This window comes from Humulus lupulus, chromosome 2 (assembly GCF_963169125.1).
Source record: "Humulus lupulus chromosome 2, drHumLupu1.1, whole genome shotgun sequence".
Lineage (NCBI taxonomy): Eukaryota > Viridiplantae > Streptophyta > Magnoliopsida > Rosales > Cannabaceae > Humulus > Humulus lupulus.
Window position 1 is genome coordinate 51,441,481 of NC_084794.1, and position 25,984 is coordinate 51,467,464.

At 36.1% G+C, this 25,984-nt stretch overlaps 3 protein-coding genes and 1 long non-coding RNA gene across 7 annotated transcripts; 3 read left to right on the forward strand and 1 right to left on the reverse strand.

Annotated features, from left to right (window-relative positions):
- Positions 1–929: 929 nt before the first annotated feature.
- On the forward strand, positions 930–1,729 carry LOC133817791 (uncharacterized). Its single transcript, XR_009885717.1, has 2 exons — positions 930–1,210; positions 1,302–1,729. It is a non-coding gene; the product is annotated as an uncharacterized LOC133817791 (long non-coding RNA).
- Positions 1,730–3,375: 1,646 nt separating this feature from the next.
- LOC133817792 (uncharacterized) lies at positions 3,376–7,686 on the reverse strand. Of its 3 annotated transcripts, none has more exons than XM_062250390.1 (7): positions 7,287–7,686; positions 7,051–7,184; positions 6,739–6,931; positions 6,276–6,419; positions 5,016–5,735; positions 4,488–4,667; positions 3,376–3,808 (listed from the first exon to the last, which is right to left on the reverse strand). In XM_062250390.1, exons 1-7 carry the CDS (start codon positions 7,407–7,409, stop codon positions 3,620–3,622), a joined length of 1,683 nt encoding a protein of 560 aa, XP_062106374.1. In that variant the 5' UTR covers positions 7,410–7,686; the 3' UTR covers positions 3,376–3,619. The 3 variants fall into 3 exon arrangements, with proteins under 3 accessions (XP_062106374.1, XP_062106373.1, XP_062106375.1); XM_062250389.1 differs by having other exon boundaries at positions 3,376–3,799; positions 4,470–4,667; XM_062250391.1 differs by having other exon boundaries at positions 3,376–3,799; positions 7,287–7,680.
- Positions 7,687–7,859: 173 nt separating this feature from the next.
- On the forward strand, positions 7,860–21,507 carry LOC133817794 (uncharacterized). Of its 2 annotated transcripts, XM_062250394.1 has the most exons (6): positions 7,860–8,256; positions 9,268–9,722; positions 9,845–9,983; positions 18,857–18,942; positions 19,089–19,222; positions 21,001–21,507. In XM_062250394.1, the coding sequence occupies exons 2-5, from the start codon at positions 9,468–9,470 to the stop codon at positions 19,203–19,205; spliced, it is 597 nt and encodes a 198-aa protein (XP_062106378.1). In that variant the 5' UTR covers positions 7,860–8,256; positions 9,268–9,467; the 3' UTR covers positions 19,206–19,222; positions 21,001–21,507. The 2 variants fall into 2 exon arrangements, with proteins under 2 accessions (XP_062106378.1, XP_062106377.1); XM_062250393.1 differs by lacking the exon at positions 21,001–21,507 and having other exon boundaries at positions 19,089–19,357.
- Positions 21,508–24,107: 2,600 nt separating this feature from the next.
- Positions 24,108–25,478, forward strand: LOC133817793 (uncharacterized). The gene is made up of 2 exons (XM_062250392.1): positions 24,108–25,040; positions 25,148–25,478. Exons 1-2 carry the CDS (start codon positions 24,164–24,166, stop codon positions 25,174–25,176), a joined length of 906 nt encoding a protein of 301 aa, XP_062106376.1. The 5' UTR covers positions 24,108–24,163; the 3' UTR covers positions 25,177–25,478.
- Positions 25,479–25,984: the final 506 nt, after the last annotated feature.

The window sequence follows — 25,984 nt, forward strand, 5'->3', positions numbered from 1 at the left end:
GATCCAACTCAAAACTAAAATTACTGCGCATTTATAAATACAGCGTGTATCACTTATTACACAACATTCCAAAACAACATCAATACAAACCAACGAAACCATCCCCCCAAAAAATAAATATCCAATTATATATATATTACCGTTAATTTTATTTCATATTTGAAAAGAAGAATAAAAAAATAGTCATATATGATCATATCATGGATGCCTCTGAACATGGATAATTACAAGAAAAGAAACTTACCATACTATTTGGGTTGGTGTTAATTTGGATTTTTCCCATTTTTTTTATTAGCAAGATGATATCATAATACTCAAACTCAACCCAAGATACCCAATTACTTGAGTCTTTTTTTTATAATAATAATAATAATAAAAATAAGGGATATTCACGATAAAAATATATAAATTATTACGTTTGTAGCACTAAAGTACTTAAGTTATTTTTTCTGGTAAAATTATTTTTCGTCTAAGTTTTGTTACAACCGTCAGTTCCAACCGTTAAGTGTGTTTGTAGTTGATGGTGAAAGTACAAAATTAAATGAATATTTATGGTGAAAGTTCCAAATTAAATGAATATTTGTAGTAAAAGTATCTCATTTAATAGATATATGCGACAAAAATACTCAAGTTATGATATATTTTCGTCAAAAGTACTCAAGTTGTAAGAAAATATGACATAACGTGGTGGATTTAGTGACAAAATAAACAACTACAACAAAATATGGACAAAATATACTTTCGCCGCCAAAAAAATAACTTGAGTACTTAAATACTAAAAACATAATAATTCTGATATTTTGGTGACAAATATTCCTAAAAATAAGAAAAATGTAACAAAAGAAGTCAAAGGAGGGAAAGGTTAAGTATTGCGTGGTGTTCCTTCCAAGCTCCTAATGTGGCTACCATTTTGACCCTTAACCGTTTCAATTCAAAATCATGCATATGATCTCTCTCACTTGTCCTTGTCCTTACTCTCTCCTATTTATTACTTTTATTTTCATTCCATTACCACTTAACTTATTGCTCTCTCTCTCTCTCTCTATATATATATCTATATATATATATATATAGATAGATAGATAGATCCCCACTAATATTGTAGCTAGCTCTGCTTTCACTTTGAACATAAAACCAAGTTCTCTGTTTATGCCAAAAACTTGTTATAGCTCTCAACACTCTTATTCTTATATACATACGTACTCTTGAGGTAATTATTACAATTTCTTTTCATGATCTTGTTATTGTTTTATAGTTTCTGGTCTTATAATTGTTTTCTTTTTTGGTGGGAATGCATGCAGATTAATATTAGTAATATATAAAAGATAAATAGGTGAAAATGGTGATGATGGGGTTGGAAAGGCTGATGGTGAGTTTGAAGACAAAGATAAGATCTCTGAAGATGAAGAAACCTTATGATAAGATCGAGAAGAGTGAAAGCATGAGAGTGGAGATAAGAAGCAAGAAAGCCCAGAAGCTTATTGAAAAGACTCTCAAGATTGCTGATTCTCCAACTGCCAAGTCCTATGCTTTTTGACTACTTCTTCTACTAGAAACAAACTACTTATGATCTCTTAACTTCTTAGAACAAACAAGACTACAAGAGTGAAGTGAACTAGTATAATTATATTGATAATCTTATGCTTAATTTTTCCATATGCTGATCTTCTACTCTTATCTCGTTTCTCCTTTTTTTTATGGTTTATACAAGATGATGAAGTTAAGGGTCTCTCTCTCTCTCTTTCTCACTCACACACACACACAAAACTTCAAATTGTGATATCAAAAACCAATGGTGTATATTCGTTCAGGATGAGACATTCCTTTCTATAACATATAGGAGAGTATAATTTGTTTTTTAATGAATTTAAGCATGTCACAAATAGAATATAATACTATTTGAAGAGACATTGCAAGTTGGGTTATATATTGAGCTCAAGTGTAGTGGTTGTAGTTCAAAGTCTTCAACTAATTTTAGTCTTGTTTCTACAAATATATTTAAAGTGGGTGATGTGAGCCTGTGAAATAAAATGATGATGCAAGTCGAATTTCTATTATGTTTGCTAAATATTCTCTTTTTTTTATTCGAATCAATTTGTCAATTCCTTTTGCCCCATCTTCGATAACCAGTTAATAATTTTTTTTTAGTTTTGTAGTCCAAAAAGAATCATATGTTTAAAAGTCTTTTGAGCACTTTAAACAAAGGCCCTTGTTTCATTTTGCCGAAATTGATCTAATGAGAGTAATACAGTGCTCTTTAGTAGAACTCAAAAAACACTTCAAAAAATAAAAAGTAAAAAAAACTTTAGCCATTATATTACCTTAATCTTTTCGAGCTAATAATAGTAGGCATATTTTAACTTTAACTCCAGATACATGCCCAAATTCAGAATCTAAACTGTTCATATTCAAGCAATTTGTAAACCCATGAAGACTTGTAACAGATACTTTTTAATTGTTAATGTTGCATGGCTTAATGAATGGCAGTAAAAGTTTTACTAAGTATAAAATATACTTGGTTCGTACATAATACATATTCTTCAAAAGCATTTCGTTTACTTTTGATAAAGTTAAGCAGAAGATAACTAGATAAGTCCTTAGTAGGATATAAAAAGCTAGAAAGGTCATGGCTCATGCTTAAACTTTATTAGCTTGCTTTGTAAATTTCATGTGTAAAAGCATTAGAGAAGACTTAATAACAAGATTAGAAACTGTGGTGAGTAGAATAAAGACAAAGAGAAGAGCACAGTTGGTGATGATGTGGCCATTGCTTGGACACAAAAATGAGACACCGGTAGTGGACATGGTGGTTTCAGCTTTTGGGGTTTTTCACACTATCATTTTCCAAAGAAAGAAACCCAACGTTCTTACCCACTACATATCTAAGCCCTAAGGTTGTCCTTGTGTCCTTGTCTGCGTGACATGCATTTATATATATATATATATAGTGTCCAACTCATCAACTAATTTGTAAAACATTCTACAATTTTAAAAAAAATTCCAAATAAATTATGATACCGAAAACAGAATTCAAATAACTTGTCGCATACGTGGAAAAGTCAACAATTTAAATTTTATTTTCGGCACTATAAATTATTCAGAATTTCTTAAAAAAATTTACAAAATTTCTTAAATGATTATAATGTACACAATCATACGAAAAAAATTAAAAAAAAAATTATTAAGATATGAAAAATACAAACTAGTTGCACCCGTGTTTCAGAAAAATAGATACCTTATAGACGCCCCTATGTTTATATAACATGTAACATAAAAAGATTCCATGAAGGAACGCCGCTTTTTCTTTTGTTATGTTCCCTTCAATGATTTAAGAGCCACTTTCATGATTTATTTCTTGCTTTGACCTAATCTCAATCACAACTTAAAAGCCAATTTTCTTTAATTAAATGATAAGGATGAAGTTAGACATATTGGTACTCATCTATCTTTAATTTTGCCAATAACAATTTTGACTGCAGCAAATTTGAGCATAGAAAATATCCATCCAACTTACACTAGTACACTTCCCTATTTAAAATTATATCTCCTAAACTTGAAACAATGTGCAGTAAAGGGTTTTCATATACTTGATTTTGAAGTATTTTGGAGATGCTTTTTATCAACGGTTGTAAAGGTAGAGCCTTTGTAGATCTTTGCAGTCCATGCACGTCCATGGATTGATAGGGGGGTCCAGGCAGTAGGAATGAATGCATCGAATTTGACACACGTTGCACGTGATGAGAAGATCCACTGGCTCCACACGACAACATATGATACAAACAGCTGCTGGTTGTTCAGACTGTTCAACCTCTCAGCAGATTGTAAAATAAATAAGGCAGTGAAAGTGAAAAGTTCAAGTTTGAACACAAAGTTCCAATCATGTATGGACAACCATGAAACATAATAAACATAATGTACAGTGACAGTAGGAAGCAGATGAACAATGCTCAACAGAAAAGAAGAGAGAGCCATATATATGCGTGTATAGAAGTCTGCAGATGAGTACTGAGCCCTGCTATTGGCAAACTTTTTATGTGGGTCAGTATATAATTGAACATGGCTTCACTCACATGCAACTGGGTTGTTCAAGATCCCACATGTATTGTATATACAATAGCATAGTACAAATACGAATTGTAGCTACCCTGAAGCCTAGGCCAGTCTTTCTCCCCATAAAAGTCCTGAACTTTTTTTTCTATTTTTAACATTTTAAGGTACAGGAGTTGTTGATGTTCAAGGATATTATAAAATTCTATTACGCATTACCCACCCACTCATAATTTTTAAATGTTTTACAAGTTATCAGGTCAGTATCCAACTTAGTATGACAGTTAAGTATTAATCACGAGGATTATTAAAATTGAGAATATGAAATAGCTAAAAGACAGAACAGAGTCACAAAGCAAAAGAAAATTCATTTATTTTTCTCCCACTAAGATACTTAGAAACATGGCACGAAGTTTACTTACATAAGCATTAGAAGGTACCTGAGCACTAGCATAGTGAGTGTCCTGATCATGAAGTTTGAACAAGTCCATAGTTGATAAGCCACATGGAACGGTTTGTGAGTAAATCTTCTGATCAGTAGTAGCCGTGTCCTCATACTGGATAATGTTACAAAAACTTGTCTTGCACAAGGGGCATGTCGATATCTTTCTTCTTAAAGCCTAATGCAACACCACAAATTTTGAGTACATAACATTAAGAGCACAAAGTAGTACATCTTGACAACCCTAAAGCTCTACAACCCATGAACACACAAAAATCGACTTTTCATCCATTATCTATATCTGGTTTACTTTAACAATTCAGAAATTTTTGGGAGTCTAGTAGCTACATATTTGTACTTCATTACGAAAAGGAAAGGAACTTACTCAATCATAGGTTAGGCTGCATCTTTTAATATATTATAAGCCATCATCACCAATACTAATTGATAGGAACATTATATACTACGAACATAAAGTAGCATTCAGGTTGACTACACTAGAAGAGGAAAAGGCTAGAATGCGTACCATACAATCAGCCCATTCTTTGATGCACGAATAACAGAATCGGTGACCACAAGGCAGAACTCCTCGAAATGAGCTGTAATCTGCCCAACATATAACACATGATAAATCCTTCAAAGAATTGATTTCAGAATTCTGCGTAATGTCAAGCCCTTTTGCTGTGTCCTCATCTGAGTTATCTGCACCAGAGCATCCATCTTCTGAAGTCCTTTGTGCGGTACTTAATACATTCTCAACATGTACATTCAAATCCATTGAAGCATCTATACAAATAGGACCATCAACTACAACTTTGGAACCATCATTTCTCGTTTTCCTACAGTTAGAAAATCCATCACTAGATGTTCTTCCATTTTCTAACACATTGTCATGTGTTTCTTCATTTACATGGTTAAACAGAGCTGAGACATCTTCGTAATTTGAGTTGTTGACTCTGACAGGATTGCATTCTTCACTAGAGTCTGAAGAGCAAAGGTCCACAGTATCTTTGTTTTTCATTTTTTTAACAAGCCTCCTTCCTTTACGTGAGGTTTCAGCCTTATTTCTTTCGTTACAAATAGAACTCTTTCTTTTATCTCTCACCAATTCTATAGAAGAATGGGAACTTGACTCTACATAGTTTTTTTGAGAATAAGAAAGAGACTTATTTCTTCCATTACCATTGAAACTCTTTCTTTTATCTCTCACCAAATCCATTGAAGAATTAGAACTTGACTCTACACGCTTTTCAAAAGAACAAAAAAGAGAAAAAAGGATTGTTACACTTTGAATACAATATTACCAGTAAAACCTTACAAGCCAAAAAAAAAAGTAACTACTGAGCGAAAAATAGGACAGAAGGGGGAAAACACACACAAGTAAATGGGTGTAGAAGCATATATAAAAATGTAATAGGCACAAACAGTAAAATAAAACCTCTCCAAAATCTAATTTCCAGGGATTTAATATTGAGAAAAGAATTTTTTTGTTTCGTTTAATTATACCTTTCTAGGAAAAAACATTATAACAATCCCAAAGAAACACATATTACTTTCAACTAAAACAAAATTTCAACCTTTTCAAGTGCACCAGCTAATAATAACTATGAACATCAAGAACAAAAGGAATGAAATGAAAGATTTAAAGTACTCTTTTTGTTTTGTCAGAAATTCAGAACACAAAACGCGGCTGAAAGTAAGGACTCGAGTACATATAAGTTTAAAAAGAAATTGGAAGAAAAATCAAAGTTATTTGATAATTTAACAAATGTACAGAGGTAATTACCTGATTTCTAAGTAATTCAGATGAAGTAGATTCTTGAATAGAGTTTCTGCTACTTGAAGGCAATTTTTTCCCTAAATTGCTTCTAACAGGTTTACGCTTTGACTTCTGAGAAGTACTGAGATTATTGATATCAGGAAACACATTCTGTAAAAAAGAGAAAGTTGAAAGGAAAAAACAAAAACAAAAAAGAATTCTTAAACTCCAAACAGCCCAAAAAATTACATATAAAACAAATCAGTTTTACATTTGTACCCTAACGAGTAACACCAAAGATAATAGATTCATATATCAAATTCTTATAGTTGATTTCTAAGCACCCAAAAAAATAAAAATTAAAAACAACAACAATGGAGGTGTCATTGAACAAAATATGGTGAGAAAAGGAAAGGCAAACATTATAAAGAAAAGGGTAGAAAAGTACTTGATAAATCGATAAGAGAATGAGAGATTTTAGTAGAGTAACCTCATTCAAAAAAGAAGAAGAGTTCCAAACAGAATTCCCAGAAGTTTCAAGGCACGTATCGCCACTTTGTTTTGGAGAGCCATCACAAGTATTAGATTCGTCAGAGAGCAATTTGTGTTTTTTATTTTTCTTGGAGACGCCTACTTCAGCAACATGTGGAACTTCCATCGTTAAGGGCCCAACTTCTTGCCCACTGTGTAGCAATAAAAATCCCAACGAGGAAAATCTCAGTTTCATTTGTAGGTGAAAATGAAAAGAAAGGTAAATTTATCTCATTGCACATGAAAAAATACAAAAACCATTTGATCATACCTTTGAAGCGTATAAGGCTCCTCCGGAAGACGCATTCCTTGCTTTATGCAATCCTCGACCCATCGATGGTTTACAATTATCGTATTTAACCTCGTAGCAATATCGAATTTCCTTCCCTCAAATTTCCAGCAAACCTATTTCCCAAATTCACAATACTAACATTAAAAAAAGGGTTCTTTGAGTATTCTGAAATGGGTTTTGAAGTAATTGAAGGGAAAGATAAGAAAAAAGCTCACCAGATGAGTTACTGATTCTGAAATTGAGCCAACGAAATGCGCACCGACATAATCAATGAGCTTAGCGAGCTTGGTACGCTCGATACCAGGGTACCCACTTGCCGTCGCAACCACAGAATCCATCCTCCGATAGGATACACTCTTGATTTCGCAAAGCCAGCCTCTGAGTCCCAAAAGCAACAGAAGAAACACGAGAAGCAATTCCACCGAGTCAGAACAAAGTCTCAGTGGAAAACAAACGGGCTTATAGAATACAGACCAAGACTCGTTCTGGTTCTGGCTCTGGCTCACAAATGAAATTGAGGGAAAGAGGAAAGACGAGGAGGATGGTGAGAGTGGATGGAGCCCAGAGAGAAATTTCTTCTCCCGCCATGGACGATGCGTGAATATTTGACTTGAAAAACCCGTCGGACCCGTAATCCGGAAATCCGTTTTTTAACCCGTAATGTTCGGGTCCAATTCAATTCGAACTCGTCTATTATCGGGTCGGGTTTTGAAGTATACACCATGCGGGCTCGGGTGTAACCCGAAACCCGAACCTTATTTATAAAAAATTAAAAATAAACTAATTCATATTGTGAATCAATTAGAAGAACAGAAACCCTCAAAAAAGAGCCCAACCCTTTGCCTTTGTCTCTCTCTTAATCATCCTCAGCCTTTCTCTTCTCTTCTCAGACGGCCGACCCACCACACGGCCACACGCACACCCACGCACGGCCTCGGCACTCCCTCCCCACCCTCAGTCACTCCGGCGTCACTCCTGCCCAGCCCTCCGCCTCCGCCTGGAGGCCCTGGCCTGCCATTCTCTTCGACTCTTCCTCGTCGGCGCAGTACAAAGCCGCAGCCACCGACCCTGACCCTCTTTTGTCTCTTCCCCTCACGGTTGGGCTCACGTCGCACGCAGCCACGCACAGTCGCCGGCAGCAGTAGGAGCCAGGTGCTCTCCCTCACACTCACACTCACGGTCTAGGTTAGTGTTTTTAACTTTTTGTTTTAGTAATATATATTATATGGGTTAATAACCAATAAGTCAAGTTAATATATTATATGTATATATATTTGTTAATTGTTATTTGTGAGTAATATATATATATATATGTATTAGAAATCAGAATTGTTATTACTTATTAGTTTGCTACTTTGTTTCAAATGGTTCCTATGACCCATAAGCTGAAAATGCCTGTTAGAAGTATAAGTATTGACTAATAGCTTTAATTTTTTTTTCTTTTCCATTTTTTATCAGTCTTTGGGGTTCTCAGTCATGTAATTGTCTGAATGACTGATTTAGAATTGTTTATATACGTTCATAAGTATTTGTATGGATATTGTGTATCATGATGACCTTCCTCAATTATACTTATATTCATTCATATTAGTACAAGAGATTATTAGAAGGGATTCGAAATTTTAGCTTGGTAGTTTCATGTTCATTTTCACAAAGTGAAAACTGGTTTAAGTTGTTTGCTTTGATGTACGGAATATCACAAACAGAGTTACTGCAGTTTGGGGACCTAAGAAGGTTGTTACGCCAAAAACTGAACGTTTTTATTGATATATCATGCCAAAGAAGAATCGCTTATCTCCCTTTTAGACTTTTTTTTTTCTTTTTGTAAAAGAAAGGGTGCACGAGAATGTGATTAAGTTGTGTTCTTTGCTGATATATCAACAATGCTGTACTCCATAAGTGGTTCATATTATGACCATTGCCTTTTTTTTAAAAGAAAAAAAAAAAAATATTCTCAAAGGTGGTGTTATGTTTGAAACAAAGTTCTGTTTGTACGATCTTTGTTGATATTTCAGCTTTTATGTATATCGTGCATTTTTAATTTTATATGTTAATTTTGAATTTTAATTCATTATAATTTGCGTTTCAATTAAAAAGGAAAGTAAGCTAAATCATTGTAAAACATTTCCTCTCATATAAAATTGTTTTCAAATTCAGTTAATACCAATCACGTTCTGTTGTTGTTTATGATTTCAGATCAGCGACCAATCACTGTTTCAGTTTTTCAATACTAAACAATAGATAGACATCACAGTCAATTTTGTTTTCAGAAAGAAACTTTCATTTAATCAATTCAGATTTTGTATTCAAATTCATTCTTTTTGGAAAGACAGTTTTTTTCGAGTGTGAACCATTCAAGCCCTTAGCTCCCAAACACAGAAAAAATCCAATCTGAAATGGAAAACCCACCTCCTGGATTGATTATATCTATGACTGAACCAATCCTCTCATTCCTCACATCAGCTTCCACAGATCCCAAACTCTCTCAGGAGCTTCAAGAAATTGCTTCTGATTTCTCTTCAAAACCCCATGTTCCCTACAATTCTCTCCGAACCATTTGGTCTTCCTCTGATATCACTGACCGCCCTAGCTTGATTCAACTCCTTTCTGGGTCTAAGTTTGTCCTTACAAGCCCCAAACCTCGAGAAAAGGTACATTGTACTTTTATTTTTTTTGCTCTAAATTACTACACACACATTGGCTTTGCTAGCCAATCTTTTATAGGTCTGGTTATGAAGAATTTTACTATATTAATTTGGGTTTTTGATTTTAGAGTGAGGAGCTTAAGGCAAGGCTAAAAATGTTTGAAGAAATGGCAGAGACGAAGGCATATGCAGAACTTGTGAAAGACATAACACCTAAGAAAGAGACCACTGAACCTTTTTCTTCATACAAGGATCAAATGGGATTCGGTAAGCTCACTTTTTTTTTATTTGTTTTGTTTGGTTTTTGCACAAGCTAATATACATTAGAGCATACACACCTAGTATTAAGATGGTTTTGATAGAGTGGTCATCTGAACTAGAGTTTTTGGTCAATTATTCAAGTGTTCTTTGGAATTTTTAGAGAGTTTATCTAAATGTTTTGGTGGGAAAAATGACTAAATATAAGATGAATTCGGAAGGTAGTGTTGTTTTATTCTTTCTTTCTTTTTCAGCAAATAGGAGAAAATATTAACACTCTTTGATCTATTGTCTTGACAATATATTTATTTGTTGTGTAACACGTTTATAGACTGCACAAGTCATCAAACTTCTAACCCCCATTGGAGCAAACCATGACCTTGACCATTCTATTAGAGAAAATATCCTAATCAACATATTGATTATACATTTAATTGCAAAGGCTTTAATCAGCCTATAAATACATGCACATCCCATCAATAAAACAATCCATTTTGTTCTTTATACAACTCCTACTACTACTATATGGTATATCAAGAGATATTTTTCTCTAGGGAGTTGGCCACGGGAGACTCCTCTTCTCTACTATTAATCCATTTTCAAGTGTCGTCGATGTTAGTGTTCATCAATTAATCTTTGCACTCATATCCCTTGGTCTTGCTTCCAAATTCTCGTTTAAACTCTCTTCCATTAGTTCATCCTGATGTACACTTCTTAGGATATATGACCTTCTTGCTTATAATGATGGCTCCCTCCCTTATCCTCTCACCCTTCTAATTGGTGCCACTTAATCTTCCATTCTATCGTCACTGTACTTCTTGGATTAGTTAAGACAGTCTATTACTTTATACTTGCTTCTCTTTCTGAGTCAGTCAAGACATTGTTCTCTTCACCTACCTCTGCTGAATTAAAATAGCCTAAATGTATGCCATCGCTTCCTACTCTTGTATACTGCTACTCAAAGATTAATTTGCCTTTTCCAAATCAAACTCCTGTGTCTAAATATTTCCATACTTTAGCATTGCAAATGAACTTGGATAGGCGATAGTTCCAACCCATTTCTTGAAAGAATTAGAGTATAGGCTATTATTGATATGAACATAAATAATTACATTGGTTCTAAGCTATTTGAGATGCTTGGGATCTTCCTGAGTACATTTACTCTTCCTTTACAAACAAAAATCAATGTTTATGCAATTATTTAACTTTTCTATTTATACTCATATACTAACAAAACACTTAATAGCTCATTAAAGAAATTTGCCACCTTAGCTCTTTCGAGAATTGCATTAAGTATTCTATGGCCTCCTAGAGTATGTTAGCCTAATTGGTGGTCTATCAATACCCCGGGTGTGCACTTTCACCTTGTCCTCAAGGTAACACTCTAGAAACCTCGTGTTGATCATGTCAAAACTCTCTCATGTGGCTTTAAATTCTGGAAGGGACTTTCATTTGTTGAGAACTTCAAAGTCACTTAAGCCTTGCTTGATATGTGGTATGAATTACTTGAATTTTGTGGATGATTTTATTTTGTTTATGCTTGGAGATACATTAGCAAGTTTGGGGGTGATTGATTTAGTATATGTGGGAGGTTGGTATTTTTTTTTTATGATTGGTGCTTCTCATTGAAGTTGGGGGAGAATTTGGTATTTTGTGAGAGGTAGTTTGGGTTCAAGAGTGTTGTTGATCTTAAGAGTGGTTGTGGGGGTCTTTGATTATTGCTTATGGGGCTTAAAAAGAAGAGAACCGAGGCCTCTACCTTGCCGTCCTTTATTGTACAACACTCTTTTGTGAATGATGAGGCAAAGGCTAAATATGAGTTGTATAATGATCGGAATAAGAAGATTATCATGGAATCTTCTTTTTAGCCGGTGCCACGTGATTTGTTGAGCATGATACAAGAACATGGATGACAATGCTTATGCGAGGTTTCCATTATGGGGAATATTAGTGTGGTTAGAGAATTTTATGCTAATGGCACCCAACAAAGAGAACAATTATGTGATGGTGAGGGGTTGAATGGTAAATTTTTCTCCGTCGGTGATTAATGCATATTATGGGTTACCATGAGTTCCGGATAATGAATGTCATACTATGGTGAGAGAGGGATCGGATTACATATTTATTATAAGTCAGCTTGCTCCCCTTGGTGTGGATTGGAATTATTCTACTACTGGTCCGATGGTGCCTTAGAATGTGCTTAGTACAATGTTGAATCCTTATGCCAAACCATAGCATAGTTTTATTTGTTCCACATTGATGCCCTCTACCAATAAGTTTTAGATTCTGGTTGACCGAATGGTTTTGTTGTATTGTATTTGTGCGGGCAAGTCTATCGATGTTGGCGTATTAATTTGTGACAGTATTTTGAAGATTATGCGGGCTGCTACTACTGGTGGTCATGGTCATGCCAATCTGATTACAGGGTTATGTCAGGCGGCTGGTGTTCCGATTAATGAGACTGAGCCCTGTCTGCAAAATACCACTATTGATCATGGTAATATGACTCGTCGTTCGTTCTGGCAAGGTGGAACTCCTCGTCCTTCTGGCCTTGGATTTGAGGTGGATGATCCTGAGAAGGTCCCACCACCGCTTGCTGCTCCACGTCCTTGTCTTTGACTGCCACGTGATGCTTTCCAACAACCTAATTATGATACTCGGATTCGGCAACGTGCTCGTGATAGACAAGCTCAGCGAGCCGCTTCCTCGTCCCAGCTTGATGAAGATAAACACTATAGTCTGATGGTATTCGTCATTTATTGGTTTAGCAGGGAGAGCGATCATCTAACCTTGAGCTATCCCATTAGTCTTCATCGCTGTGTCTGATATGATGGAGCGTCAGTTTCACTTTTACAATTACACGGCGACGGTTCATAATCAATGGCAGCAACAATTTCCCGATTGTCATTTTCCACAATTTCCGAGGATGTTTCATGATCCCTACCATTCTTCAGTGCTTGAGGAGCCACCCGTTACTGATGGCGGTGATGATATGGCCGACGATCCTTAGTCTAGTTGTGGGGTATTTTTTTCTTTCCTTGGTATTATTGGGTTAAACAGCGGGGACACTATTTTTATTAAGTTTGGGGGAAAGAGTATTTTCGTTTATTTTATTTTTCTGTTTATTTAATTGTACTGTTTTTAGTTGGGCGAACATTCGTTTTTTTTAATAAATCTTTAAAAATTAATATTAATCCTAAACTAAATTACTAATAAACTCTACGAAAAATAAATAAAAGTCGTTAAAAAGGTGGGTTGCCTCCCATTAAGCGCTTAATTTAAATTCTTTAGCTAGACCTTGTACCTCAATATCTAACTACTCATCAACGAGCTTAATGATCGCCATTTTCTCAACTTCTGCTCCCAAATAATACTTAAACCGTTGGCCATTTACTTTAAACGCAAGTTCATTACCTCGTTGAATCTCAACAGCTCTAAATGGAAAGACTTGAATAATTGTGAACGGTCCTGACCAACGAGACTTTAATTTACCAGGAAAGAGTTTAAGATGAGAATTGAATAAAAAGACCTTTCTCGGTACAAACTCCCTTCGAAGAATTTTCTAATCATGCCATTGTTTTGTACGCTCCTTATAAATTTGTGCCTTCTCATAAGCTTCATGCCAGATTTCTTCTAACTCATTAAGTTGGTGGTGTATTTTCTCCCTCGAAGCTTTCAAATCAAAATCTAGCTTTTTAATGGCCCATTGTGCACGGTGCTCAAGCTCAAATGGTAGATGACAAGTCTTACCAAACACAATCTGATAAGGAGACATGCCGATAGGTGTGTTGAAAGCTGTCCTATATGCCCATAAAGCATCATCGAGCTTGTCTGACCAATCCTTTTTATTGGATTGCACTGTTTTCTCCAAGTTAAGCTTAATTTCCCTATTAGATATCTCCGCTTGACCATTAGATTGTGGATGATAAGCTAGGGCCATCTTATGTCTTACTCCGTACTTTGTCATAAGAGCATCAAAAACCTTATTAGCAAAATGGGTACCTTCATCGCTAAGTATTGCTCTCGGTGTACCAAATCTAGAAAAAATGTTCTTTTGAATTAATTTGACTACAACCCGAGCATCATTTGTAGTTTGCAGCGGCTTCTACCCATTTACTTACATAGTCCACCGCCAAAAGAATCTATAGATTACCAAACGAATGTGGGAATGGTCTCATGAAATCAATACCCCACACATAAAAAATCTTCACTTCTAGAATATTAGTGAGAGGCAATTCATGTCTTCTAGGGATGTTTCCCACACGTTGACACCAATTACAACTCTTCACATATGCATAACAGTCTCGGTGTAAAGTAGGCCAATAAAACCCACTATCAAGGACCTTTGCAGCAGTCAATGCAACTCCAAAATGGCCACCCACAAGAGAAGAAAGGCAATGGAATAGAATCTCACTTATTTTCTCTTCCAGTACACATCTTATAACAAGATTCGCACAATGCTTGAAAATAATTGAATCATCCCAAATGTATTGCTTGACATCATGAAATTTTTTCTAAGATAAGTCACAAAGCATCGAAGATAGGTCTCTAAGCATCGATTAACAACCTCAATTTGACCATCAAATTAGGGATGGCATGCTGAACTGTGTTTGAGCATTGTGCCCTTCAAGCGAAATAATTCCTTCCAAAAACAGCTCATGATCCAATAAGATTGAACGGGGAATCCCGTGAAGTTTGACAACTTCCCTCGCGAAAACGGTTGCCACAGCGAGCGCGGAGAGGGATGTCAAAGTGGAATTAAGTGGCCATACTTGCTCAAACGATCAACTACCACAAAAATCAAATCAAATCCATTAGAAAGAGGCAGGCCCTCTATGAAATCCATGGACAAATTGCGACAGTTAGAATCCCGTGATCCGCAGGGGGAAAGACTCGGTAAAAGCTGTGCAATCCCACAACGCCTATGGAAGATCAAGTGTGATGATTCTAAAACTGTGTAGGTATGGAACTACACAGTTGAAGAGGGCTTAAATGGATTGATGGGTACTTCCGTCAACAAGATGTATCTTCTTTTAGGTAGCCCATCACTTGAGAACTCCGAAGTTAAGCGTGCTTGACTTGGAGTAGTCTCGTGATGGGTGACCTCCTGGGAAGTTTTCCCAGGAAGCGTGCGAGTGAGAACTAAACACGCTGGAAAGACTTGTGTTGGTTTGCAGGGCCAGTTGTCATTTTAAGAAGCAGCTATAGTGACGTGGGGCGTTACAAAATGGCATCAGAGCCTTCACTCAGTCGGAAGTGTGGCCGACGGGGACGTCAGATCTCTAAGGGGGGTGATTGTAATAGTAAAAAATCCCGTGATCTGCAAGGAGAAAGACCGGGTAAAAGTTGTGCAATTCCACAATGCCTGGGGAAAGTCAAGTGATGGTTTTAAGACGGTAGATATGAGACTACACAGTTAAAAAGAGCTTAAATAAATTGATGAGTAAGCAGCTATAGTGATGTGGGGCATTACACAGATTCTCCCAAATTTGCTCCGAAATCAGAAGAGGTTGGAGCAATCCCGTTGGCGATTGTGCCAAATACTTGTTTTGTTGGCAAGTGGCGCATTCAGCCACACTCTTCTGAACATCCTTACGCATGTTTGCCAAAATAAATCAACTGCTAGCCGCTGAAACGTCTGGAAAACCCCAAAATGGCCCCCAACGTTGCTCCTATGGTACTCTTGCAATAATATCATAATGAAAGGAGAAGAGGAAGGCAATATTAAGCTCCCACGAAATGTCAAACACCCTTACTGCAATGAATACCCACCACCATCTTTGCCCAAACTTAGATCATGAAGAATTTTGGACAAACAAGGATTCGTTGCTACATGCGCCTTCAAATCAGAAATAGATAGTAAACTCGAAACTGAGATAGCAGCCAAAGACTCCTCCTGATGCAAGCGAGATAACGCATTTGCAGCCTTGTTTTTGAGTCTTGGTCTATACTTAATGTCAAAGTCATAGCCAAGTGTCTTTGTAAACCATTGTTGATGCTCGGTAGCCACTAGTCGCTGTTCCAACAGGTACTTCAAACTAGGTCATTCCTCACCAAAATCATTCTGCCCACCAAGTATGGTCTCCACTTCTGAATAGCCAACACAATGGCCATCAATTTGCACTCATAAATTGACTTCGTGTGGGCTTGAAGTGATAAAACTTGACTGAAAAAAAGGTATAGGGCGCTGATTTTGCATAAGTATAGCTCCCAAACCAGATACAGATGCATCAACCTCCATAATAAATGGGCTAGAAAAATTTGGTAGAGCTAAAATGGGCACGAAACACATAGCCTTCTTGAGGCGATCAAAGGCTTCTTGAGCCTTTTGAGACCAATTGAAGGCATCCTTCCGTAGCTGGTAGGGGCCTATCAATTATGTGATAGGAAGCCCCTATCAAATACCTGAACAATTCTTCTCAAGTAGGGCGAAAAATGTCGTTCATCAACGATTGGAGGTGGCTGGACTATTGGTGAGGTCGAAAGGCATGACCAGAAATTTAGTGTTCGTCGTATTTGGTGATATCCCGATTTGAGTTCCAACTCGTATTGAACTCCATGAAGCTCATTGATAACATGGATGGGGAACTTGTCGGGAATAGTGGCCTGATTGAGTGCTTTGTAGTCTACTCAAAATCTCCACGATCCGTCCTTTTTGACCAACACTACTGAACATGAAATGGACTATGACTGACTTGGATGATCCCAACTTATAGCATTTCAGTTATCAACTTCTCAATCTCTGTTTTCTGAAATTGTGGATAGCGGTAAGGTCGCACACTCACTGGTTGGGTACCTTCCTTAAGGTTTATGGCATGCTCTCGGTCTCAGCTAGGTGGTAAGCCTTCGGGAAGTTGAAAAACAGCCTGAAACTTCTGTAGTATCCCTTAAAAAAATGCTGGAGTTGCTTTTGGTTCGGCTGGATGTGGTACGGAAGTAATCCGATTGAGCTCAAGTAGTAGCCCCAATTTTTCTTTTTGGTAAGTTCTCATCAACGATTTAAAGGTCACCAAACTCTTCCCCAAAGAAGGATCACCTTTAATGGTAACTGGCTGCTCTCTAATCTGAAACTTCAATATCTGCAGATTCCAATTGATGTCTGTGGTACCCAAAGTAGCCAACCATTGCATTCCCAAAATCACATTTGAGCTGCCCAATCCAAATGGCAAGAAATCATCTACTACAGTCAACCCTTGCAATTCAAACACTACTGCTCTACATATTCCTTCACCCTTTATGGATTTTCCCGACCCTAATGTCACCCTATAGACTCTAGTTTTCGTCAAGGGCAGGTTGTTTTTATCCACCAATTCCTGGGAGATGAAGTTGTGGGTTGCTCTAGGTACAATAAGCACCTTGACCTCATAGTTGTTGATGGTGCCTTTTATCTTCATGGTCTTAGGAGTCGTTAAACTTGTTATTGAGTTTAAGGACACCTCTACCGTATCGGTGATTTCGGCGTTCTCCAGCTACAATACTTCTTGCACAAATTCTGTATCTTCGTCGAGGCCCTGGTCATCTCCTTCATCGTGGGTAACAAGTATACTGAGTTCTTTCTTCGCACATTGGTGTCCTGGGGCCCATTTGTTATCACAACAATAACAAATTCCCTTACTTTGTTTCTCTTGCATCTCCGAAGGGTTCTTACTCTCAATCTTGGTAGCGAAGTCCATGGCCTTGTTCATAGTCCCTCATTCAAACAACCTCAACTCTTCCTTGATGTTCCGCTTGAGTCCACTCAAGAAATGACTCAGTGCCACCACGTCGGAAATGCTATCCAGAGGTTCGAGTGATTCAAGAAATCCCTTGCAATATTCTTTCACATTCCCCTCTTGTCGAAACTCAAAGAACTGCTCGTGTAGTGACCCTTTCTTGGTGTTTCTGAATTTATTCAAGATAAGCAATTTCAAATCATCCCAAAGAACAATCGGCCGATGTCGAATCTCCCATTGGTACTAGGTTAGGGCTTTCCCTTCGAAGCCGATAGCCGCTGCTTCCACCATTTCATCATTGTTGAACCTCTGGAGAGCGAAATATTTTTCAGCTCTGAGTATCCAACTTTCCAAATCCTTGCCATCGAAGGTGGGTAGCTCTAGGCTTCGCAGTCAGAAATCTCGCCGATGGTCATAGGTGGAGCTCGTAGCTTCTGTGTCCGGCGCTAGTGAGGTACCAGTTCGGGAACTCAGCACCATTTTTCCCAATTTCTCTGGGGATCGGGGGTGGGTTGTGTGGACCCAGAGCTGCCATCATTTTCTCCTTGAGTTGCCGCACCTCATCTTGGACTGCCTCGATCTTGAATTCTATCGTCTCCTCCTACTTCGGCGGGTCTTCTGGCTCGTCTTGATATGTCTTTCCAGTCTTCTGTGGTCCTATTTCTCTCTACCCAGTCAATCTGCTCCTATACAAGTTGATAGGCGATGATTACAACCCATTTCTTGAAATAATTCGAGTATAGGCTATTATTGATATCAACAGAAAGAATTACAATGGTTCCAAGCTATTCGAGATGCTTGGGATCTCCTTGCCTACGTTTACTCTTCCTTTACAAACAAAAATTAATGCCTATGCAATTATCCAACTTTCTTATTTATACTCGTACTAACAAAACACTTAAAAGCTCGTTAAAGAAATTTGCCACCTCAGCTCTTTCTAGAATTATATTAAGTATTCTTTGGCCTCCTAGAGTATGTTAGCCTAATTGGTGGTCTATCAAACTCATTATTATTAACATTACATTTGACCTAATTAACAACTGATTGATTGATTAGTTTTTCCTATTTCAGTTTTTATTCTATGCTTAATTATATATTTATGTAATATCTAAGCAACATTTTCATTTGGATGCTCCAACTTCTAAACAGTGAATAAATTAAATTCTACAGGTTTACATGTTGCGCTGACAATGTTTACTGGCTATATGGTTGGTTATTTCGCATTTAGAGCATTATTCAACCACAGTCCTGCAATGGTATTTTTAGAAAGACCACATTAAGTTTTTTTTTATTATATTTATTATCTGTTTCATGTATTCTGTTTTTCTTTTCATTATTGTAAAAAATGTTCTCTTATGTAATTTCTTATATGATTTCGATGGCATTCAAATTTTGTCTCCAGAATGCTGCTGGCGGAGTTTTGGGATTGATAGTTGGCATGCTAGTTGAAACGTTTCTTTTCATAATTAGAGCATCTAGTCAAGAACTTAGATCGGCTTCTCTGAAGAAGGATCAATAGTCTAGGTCTTTCAAAAGGTTGGTCATTTTTTTTATTCTTTTGTGTTACACTTACAACTCAACATGTAATGATCCCTTGTCAATGACATCACAGTACTTTCTTTGTCATATGTTTTCAATGCTGAGTGTATCCAATCTCCATTATTATGTGTACCTTATATAGTTCTACTCTGTATCTTGGATTCTGAATTCGGGTAAAACTCAGAAGAAGAATGAGGGAAAAAAAACAACAAAAGAAAAGTAAGATAACTCATTGAACCCTTTAAATAAAAACAACTTGCGGATTTTTTCTTCTTTCTTTCCTCCCCTTGCCTTTGAACTTCCATTTTCCTTTTGGTGAATTTAAAGTTATTAGTGCCTTTAATCTGATTTTAGGCATTCTAGTTTTGTTTTGTCTTAAATTTTGATACATATTGGAGATCAAAATAGGTTTGAACTGACTACTGCATTAGTGCATTGATTTTAAAGATATTGGTAATAAGTTCAGCATAAGGTTGACATCATCACCTATCGTCTTGAGAGGATCCTTCCCTTGTCCAGTTCCCAAATAAGAGAGAACTTGTTTGTTTTCCTGTAAATTCATGCTCCAACTTCTGTTTCAAGAACTGTGGTTTTATTTTTCCCTAACAGAAGTGATATAATGAAGCTTTACTATTTCCTCCTGTGATTTTCTTTTGTTTTTCAGTATTTTCTTTGGTTAATCTTTGCAATTCTGTTAAGATTTAGGAATTTTCCTTGTCTTTAACAAGTCCTGATTGATTTGGTTGGGTGCACATACAAAAGCAGTACCAGTGTTCCTTGCATGGTAAAAAAGATATACAACAACAGGGTCAGGGATGCCAGATTAAGTCTTGGCATGTAAAGAGGAGAGGATACACTTTCGTTTTCTTCTCTAGTTAAATACACATTGGAGTACCTCTCTTGAGTGATTTGGACACACACAGACTTTGTGAGACTGTAGCTAGCTGGCTTTTGTGTGTATGTGTGACTATATTTGACTTGCTTTTGTGTGCGTGTGACTATAGTTGACTGGCGTTTGTGTGCGTGTAATGCTAACCTATGTCGACTCACTAAGCTGGATTAATTTTGACACCTCTTAATTACTAAAATTCATAAAGGCAATTTGTGTAAAGAAATCATTTTCCTTTTTAAACAAAAAAATACTGCAAAAGCATAGAACAACTGGATAATGTGATTTTTTTTTAATTATGCTGACGAATTAGTGCAATTTGTTTCTACGCTTTTGCTATTTTCAACAATTCGGACTTTAGATAGCTGATACAATTCCTTTATATGTAACAATAAGATAAATACATATTAAAAAAAGATCTGAAATTCTTGTTCATGTAAAACTTATATATCTGAATAAGGATAGAAACTATCCAAATTTAGAAGTCAAATGTCTAAACAAATATCAAGTGACATACATTCAAATAACAAGAGACTAACCATGCTAATCCAAACTTTTCCAGTTAGTTTGCTCAATACATTCTTTCCTGGCACTTAGCAGAACCACAAGAGTAATTCTTCACCCTTATATTCCCATTTGTATCACAAACTTTACCTATCTGATAGTTGTATTGAATGGTCAGCTTGAGGAAGACTGATGTTTGCTTTTTGTTGTTATTTTTAGTTGAATTTTTTTTTTCTTTTTTGTGTTGTTGTGAGTTTGTTATGTCTTTTTAGTTTTTTAGAGTTGAAAGTGTGAAAATAATGAATTTATGCATGAACTAACCAAGGAAAAATATGACAAGTAAATTTGTTTCTAAGTTGTTTTGTTTGTGCTGAAATTTTAGATTTTGCTGGAGTATTTTCATCCCGATTCAAGTGGTAATTTTCAGTATAAGAAGAAAAGACACTTGACATTTCATTACTTGAGGTGTGAAGGAGTAAAGAGTTGGCAAAATTTAGAGCATTTTCTAGGAGTGGGCCAAAAATAGAGACAAAGAAAGTGGGCCTTCAAAAAAGAGAGGCAGCTACCATTTTAGAGATAGAAGGAATTCTAGAGCAGAAATTAGAGAGAAAAAAATACTTAAAAGAGAGAATGAAGAAGAAGAAAAGAAAGAAGTAGAGAAGAGAGAAGGACAGGAAGGAGGATCCATCTACATAGTTTCTTCTTTACCTTTTACTCTTTTTGTATTTCTGTTTTCCTATTTCTCTCTATTTGTAAATCCCATGGATGTGTTGATTTGGGTATTTTTGTGTTTTTGAGAATGAACTATTTTTTTTGTAGCTAGAGTTATTAATGAACTTGGATTGTTGATTTAATTGATGTTTTAGTAAATAAAGTTTTGTTTATTCAAGTGATGCTCAATATTGTATACTTACTTTTGCTTGATCACCAATTGTAGATTTCATATCTAATCTTGATTTTGAAAAAAAAAAGATTAGTGGATATACTATTTACCTTGTATGAGCCATTGGAAATTTGGTGCATAATTAATTTTCTTAATTCTAGATTTGCATATGAATATGTCTAATTTAGTGTTGAGAATCCATAGCTTATAGGTTTGGAAAAATCATATGCTCATTTTTAAATTTCCTGTTGACAAATTTTAATTGTTAATGCATTTCTTTATGACATTATAGTGAATTTGCATTCTATGTGGATTTAATAATTCTAGTTCGTCATTACATTGCTCACTTTTATTTTTTATTTTATTTGGTTTCTTTCTTAGTTTTGAGTTTAAATCAAATTATCACCATTTGTTTTACCCAAATTTTTAAGTGTTGATTTTGTCCAATTTGTTACGAATTCAATTCATGTGGAGAAGGTATTCACTTATCATTATATTACTTGTTGACAGTGTACATTTGTTCATTATTGATCAAATTTAATGACAACACAACTCTTGATTAAAAAAAAACCAATGTCTTTAACAGCAAAAAGCATTATGTGAGGAATGCTCATATCCTCGTGATCATACAAGACGTTTACCACACGAAGATTTGGATTACATCTATGGTTGATAATTCTCCTTGCATTGCCATACTCTACTGCATCAATATGAACTCGGTTCCATCGTCCTTTTGTCCAGTTTTAAAGAGGTACTCGTCACAAAAATTAGAAGCAAACCTTTGTTGAAATTCCCATTCATGAAGTAGCTCTCCTACGTATTAACATATAAAACCACCTTTGGGAATGATATCTACGGCTCTCAAACCCCATCCCTTTGTCTTGGTTTTGAAAATTTCAAGCTGGTATCCGATACCTGTTGGAATTATTATAATGAACTAATACAATCATAGGTTTAATTCCATAATACACAATCATTAATTATGTGCCTAATTTTACACTAATAACCATAATGGGATGGTTAATAAATTAACTATATGTTAGAGGCACATGAGAGCACCCTTAATACTATAGTTGGCCCATTAAATTATAGTATACCATAATAAAACCCACTTAAGCCCTATTAGTGAATAACCCCTTTGGGTTACAAGGGTATGACATATAAATATATGTCTTTGGTGATTAAGGGGTTTTAAGGTGATTGGTAATAAGAACAAAAGGGGGATAGCTCCACATTGTGCCTCTAGGGTTATTGCTCTAATCTTGTGTTTTTGTAGTGATTCTTGTTGGTGGTTCTTGGAATCAAATGGCTCACATGAATGGATTGGGAGGTATGTGCATTTATTGTATTTTGGATGCTCTAAATAAATGCTTGATCTTGGCTTTAATGATTATGAGTAATGATGGTTGGTGTGTATAAAGTTATTGATTGAATGCTCATAATCCATGATAATGTTTAACAATTGGTATCAAGAGCCAAAGTTATTGATTTTAGAGCTCAAATTTTTTTCATAAACCCATATTCTCAAATCTGAAATTTATGATGTTTTTTCGGATTAATAAGTTTGATGTTATGTGAATATGAGTTTTATTCCTTCAAATGTGTTCATATATGTCTTGGGAGCGTTTTGTTTACATTTTCCATTGAGGTATATATGAGTTTTAACAATGGAGAAACCCATTTCGGATTCATCATTTTTTGGTGTATTATTTTGTGTTTTTGAATTAAATGGGTATTGGAAATTGATAGAGGATTGAAAATGGAACAAAACCCCTCAAACGGCGTCCGTTTTGGTGGCCGGAGGTGGAAGATACGGTCGGGTCACGAACCGGGTCGCGTCGACCCGAGTTTCAGACCCGCGGACCCAGAAATCCTTTTTTGGCTGAACAGGGACAAGAAAAACGACATGTCGTTTTGCCTCTGTCGGGCAAAAACGACATGTCGTACGATCAGAGGCTCTCTTTCTTTCAGCCCGAACGACACGTCGTTTGCTGAGTCCTCCTCGCGCGTTGTTTATCCAAACGACATGTCGTTTTCGTCAAACGACATGTCGTACGGACCTGTTTAATTTAAAAAAAAAAAAAAAAATTCCTAGGAGCGTGGGGGCGTGTGCGTAGGTCCTTTTGGGCCATTTTTCACCCTTTTTCACCTTTTTTAATTTTCTACCATCTAGTTGTATGCACAATACTAATGCATGAATTTTATTCATATTTTGGTTGTTAATTTTAGTATTGTGGCATAAATTTTGTAATTTATTTCAACGATTAGTGCTTATTTTCTTACCTATCGTAAGAATAAGCATGGAAAATTGTTTGGTAATGAGGAACACTTAAATATTAATTTATTTAAGTATTGTTTTTTTTTTCCTCCAAATAACATTAAGATCCTTATAAGTAATTAATTATCCTATCGATGATAATTGCTTACTAAAGATGCTTAATATGGTGAAGAAAATTTATTAAATATTATGAATCACAATTTATCTATCCTTTCGATAGTGAATTAATGTATTTGATTATAATATTTAATAGATTGTTCTTACCTGTGTATGAGTTCTATTTTGTTAATTTGTCTAAGAACTCTAGCACACATAATGATCTTGTTATTTTGCGATCATTTATTTATGAGAAAAAGAGCACAAATGACATGATTTTGTTACAACATGCATTTAATGGTTATTGCTCTTGTTTCTCATTCAGCTTTAAGCAATCCAAGAACCTCTGCTATGTTGACGCTGAATGGAACCAACCACAAACAGTGGGTAGAATCTCTCATGATGAATTTGACTCTTATGAGAGTGGACTTGGCCTTGAGAACGGATGCACCTCCTAAACCTACTGTTGATGCCACTGAAAAGGACAGAAAGTTCTATGAGGATTGGGAGCATTCCAATCGTTGTTGTTTGATGCTTATGAGGTATCACATGGATGAGTCCATTCGTGATAGTATTCCTCAAACTGAAATTGCAAAGGATTTTCTCGCTGCGATCAAGGAGAAGTACAAGAAGTTCTCAAAGAATGAGAAAAATGAATGCTTAACTTTGTTCCATCGGACTAATTATGCCGATACAGGTGACATTAGAGCTCATATTGACAAACTGATGGGTTGTTACCAAAAGCTTAAGGGTATGGGATTGGATCTTGGTGAGGATTACATGGTGTGGTTTGTGATGGAAACCATTCCCTCTCAGTTTGATTCGATCAGATCAAGCTACAATGCTCAAAAGGAGCAATGGACCATTGAGGAGATGACTGCTATTCTTGCCAAGGAAGAAGAGGACATGAAAAAGGGAAGAGCAAGAAGTATCTCCATGGTAACAAACCCAAGCAATTCTCAAAAGAGAAAGTCCACTTCCAACAACTCTAGTGACCAAAGGCCTTCTAAGAAGAAAGGAAACCACCCTAAAGGAAATGGACAAGTGAGTTCATCTTCAGCTGGTCACAAGAATGAGTATTTCAAAGGGAAGTGCAACTTTTGTCAATGTTTCGGGCATAAGAAAGCCGATTGTCGAAAGCTCAAAGCCCACTTAGAGAGGAAAGGTAAATGTCTTGTGCTGGTTTGTTTAGAATCCAATATTATTGATGTGCCCTCAAATACTTGGTGGTTAGATACTGGAGCTACGATTCATGTTACGAATTCCTTGCAGGCAGTGACAAATCGAAGAAGGCCGAATAGTTTGGAGGAGTACGTATACATGGGAGACGATACTAAAGTCAGAATAGAATTTTTTGGGACTGTTAGACTACAGTTGAATACATGACATTTTTTGGAATTGCATGATGTTGCTTATTTGCCCTCTATTAGGAGGAATTTGATTTCTGTATCTATTTTGGATAGACTAGGTTATAGTCTTCTTTTTGGAATTGGAAAACTGACTTTGTATCGTGACTCTATGTTGGTTGGAAATGGAAGTTTATGTGGAAATTTATATAAGCTTGATTTACATGATGTTGTTCCTGTTACTTCTCCCTCTTGTCCTTCTTCTTCTTCTCTTAATGCTGTTGTTGGTTCTAAACGAGCAAGATTAGATTTGAAATCTTCCATGCTTTGGCATAAACGTTTGAGTCATATTTCTAGAGATAGGATGGAGAGATTGGTGAAAGATGGTGTACTTCAGGATCTTGATTTCTCTGATTTCACTGCCTGTGTTGATTGTATAAAAGGAAAGTTAACTGCCAAGGTTAGAAAGAGTAAGTCAGACAGATGCACAGATGTATTGGAGCTTATTCATACTGACATTTGTGGGCCTTTTGTTCCACCTGCTATGGGCGGCTATAAATACTTTATCACCTTCATCGATGATTTTTCCCGATACGGTCATGTTGAGCTCATTCGTGAAAAATCTGAATCTTTAGATGCCTTTAAGATTTTCAAGACGAATGTTGAGCTTCAAAAGGGAAAGAAGATTAAAGCTGTCAATTCTGATAGAGGTGGAGAGTATTATGGGCGTTATGATGAAACTGGAAGGAACCCCGGGCCTTTT

Excerpts from the sequence above, each read along its gene's own strand:
- LOC133817793 (XM_062250392.1), top strand. The coding sequence starts at position 24,164 with ATGCATTTAATGGTTATTGCTCTTGTTTCTCATTCAGCTTTAAGCAAT. Across the intron at positions 25,041-25,147 it reads AGCCCACTTAGAGAGGAAAG|GCAGTGACAAATCGAAGAAG; the intron begins GTAAATGTCTTG and ends AATTCCTTGCAG.
- LOC133817792 (XM_062250389.1), bottom strand. The coding sequence starts at position 7,409 with ATGGATTCTGTGGTTGCGACGGCAAGTGGGTACCCTGGTATCGAGCGT. Across the intron at positions 4,668-5,015 it reads AAGAATGGGCTGATTGTATG|GCTTTAAGAAGAAAGATATC; the intron begins GTACGCATTCTA and ends GTGTTGCATTAG. Across the intron at positions 3,800-4,469 it reads AGGTACCTTCTAATGCTTAT|TCTGAACAACCAGCAGCTGT; the intron begins GTAAGTAAACTT and ends GAGGTTGAACAG.
- LOC133817794 (XM_062250394.1), top strand. The coding sequence starts at position 9,468 with ATGGAAAACCCACCTCCTGGATTGATTATATCTATGACTGAACCAATC. Across the intron at positions 9,723-9,844 it reads GCCCCAAACCTCGAGAAAAG|AGTGAGGAGCTTAAGGCAAG; the intron begins GTACATTGTACT and ends TTTTGATTTTAG. Across the intron at positions 18,943-19,088 it reads TCAACCACAGTCCTGCAATG|AATGCTGCTGGCGGAGTTTT; the intron begins GTATTTTTAGAA and ends TTTTGTCTCCAG.